This window comes from Austrofundulus limnaeus, unplaced genomic scaffold (assembly GCF_001266775.1).
Source record: "Austrofundulus limnaeus strain Quisiro unplaced genomic scaffold, Austrofundulus_limnaeus-1.0 Scaffold106, whole genome shotgun sequence".
In the NCBI taxonomy this organism is placed as follows: domain Eukaryota; kingdom Metazoa; phylum Chordata; class Actinopteri; order Cyprinodontiformes; family Rivulidae; genus Austrofundulus; species Austrofundulus limnaeus.
Genome location: NW_013952508.1, coordinates 468,277 through 469,843, shown reverse-complemented (window position 1 = coordinate 469,843; position 1,567 = coordinate 468,277). Strand labels below are relative to the sequence as shown.

At 42.1% G+C, this 1,567-nt stretch overlaps 1 protein-coding gene across 3 annotated transcripts in view; it reads left to right on the top strand.

The window, feature by feature from the left end:
* Positions 1-120: 120 nt before the first annotated feature.
* LOC106521285 (tripartite motif-containing protein 35) overlaps positions 121-1,567 on the top strand; it is an 8,525-nt gene continuing 7,078 nt past the window's right edge. The window contains exons 1-2 of one of the 3 annotated variants that reach the window (XM_014013802.1): positions 121-251; positions 337-781. In XM_014013802.1, coding sequence (XP_013869256.1) covers positions 362-781 — 420 coding nt within the window. In that variant the 5' untranslated portion in view covers positions 121-251; positions 337-361. Of the gene's footprint in view, positions 782-1,567 lie in introns of all 3 variants that reach the window. The other 2 variants (XM_014013803.1, XM_014013801.1) reach the window with 2 other exon arrangements.

The window sequence follows — 1,567 nt, the reverse complement described above, 5'->3', positions numbered from 1 at the left end:
CTAAAAGTAATCTTAAATGTGTAAATTATTGTTGGTTCAAGCTCTTTTGCTGTATTTTAGCCATCTTCAGGGGTAAAAGGGTTAAAACGTCTTGTTTCTTGGCCCCGCCTCCTCTGTGTGACTCAGCAAAACAGGAAACAGGAAGTGCTCAGAGCTCAGCTCGTATGTCTGACAGCTGTGTGTTTACCCTGGCTTTTAAACTTAAAATAGCTTAGCTGTTTTCACTGCAGGCAGTTATCAAGTTATAGCTGGTGTGTGTTTGTGTTTGTGTGTTTTTGTGGGGCTTTTCTTGTGTTTGATCTGCTTCTACACCTTTTCTCTACTTTCACTTTCAAGAGAAAACAGAAGTGAAGGGCCCAGTATGGCAGGCAGGCTGTCTCTGCCCGAGGAGGACCTCACCTGTTCCATATGCTGCAGCATCTTCAGGGACCCCGTGGTCCTCAAGTGCACCCACAGCTTCTGCGGACCCTGTCTCAACCAGTACTGGACGGGGAAGGGACGGAAACGAGACTGCCCCCTGTGCAGGACCCAGAGCGTGGACGACCCGGTGCCCAGCCTGACCCTGAAGAACCTGTGTGAGTCCTGTGTYCAGAAGGAGGAGGAGGAGGAGGAGAGTCAGGAGGTGGGGGAAGCAGGGGGGGAGATGTGCCCTCTTCATGGGGAGAGGCTTAAGCTGTACTGCTTGTTGGACAAGGAGCCCATCTGTGTGGTGTGCCACACCTCCAGGAAGCACAAGCAGCACGACTGCTGTCCTATAAGTGAGGCACTTCTGGATGTGAAGGTAAACAAAAATGCTAATCTGATAATACACACATCAAATGTTAAAACAGAAACAATGTACACTTCTCAAAAAAAAAGATTTCTCTAAAAAGAAAAAATAAGTTGTGAAAAGGCCATGTTTATTAACACGAAGCATCTCCTCTTCTTTAACTACTTAGTTAATATTTAGAAACTAGAGACACGAGCTGTTAGTTTTTAGGAACAAATGTCCCATTCTCGTCAAAAGCAGTATTTTTTGCTAGATGGAAGCATATGTTGTTCTAAAACCTGTATTTTCTTTTATGTAAGATGAGCTAACGCACCCCTATATCATTAGAAAGGCAAGTTTTTATTTCCATACACATTGTCCCAACTTTTTGAAATTGTCTTATTGTTTAAAGGGATCCACGATTTGTTGTAACATTAAAATTTATTTGGTAAGCATTTATTTTAACTGTAAAATAAAGACTGTAAAAATACTGTAGGCTGTTTAGTTTTTTATCATTTATAAACTAAAAGTTTAAAATATGTTACACGGACAGAGCCATTTTATTTACACACAAAGCATTCTGGGTAAATGATGATGTGGATAGGTCATCTGTGTAAGCAAGCTATATCCAGATTGGCTCTTTTAAATGAAACCAGAGAGCGTTGACAGAGAGGAGAAGGTAGAAATGACAGCCTGTAACTGAAAATATGGATGGAGGACCTCAGTTTAGCTTGTTTGTCGCGCTAGTGTCGAGTTAATGCATATAAGGCAATATAGCGTCAGCGCTAAAGCTAACAGGCTAAGCTGAGGTTCTTCTTC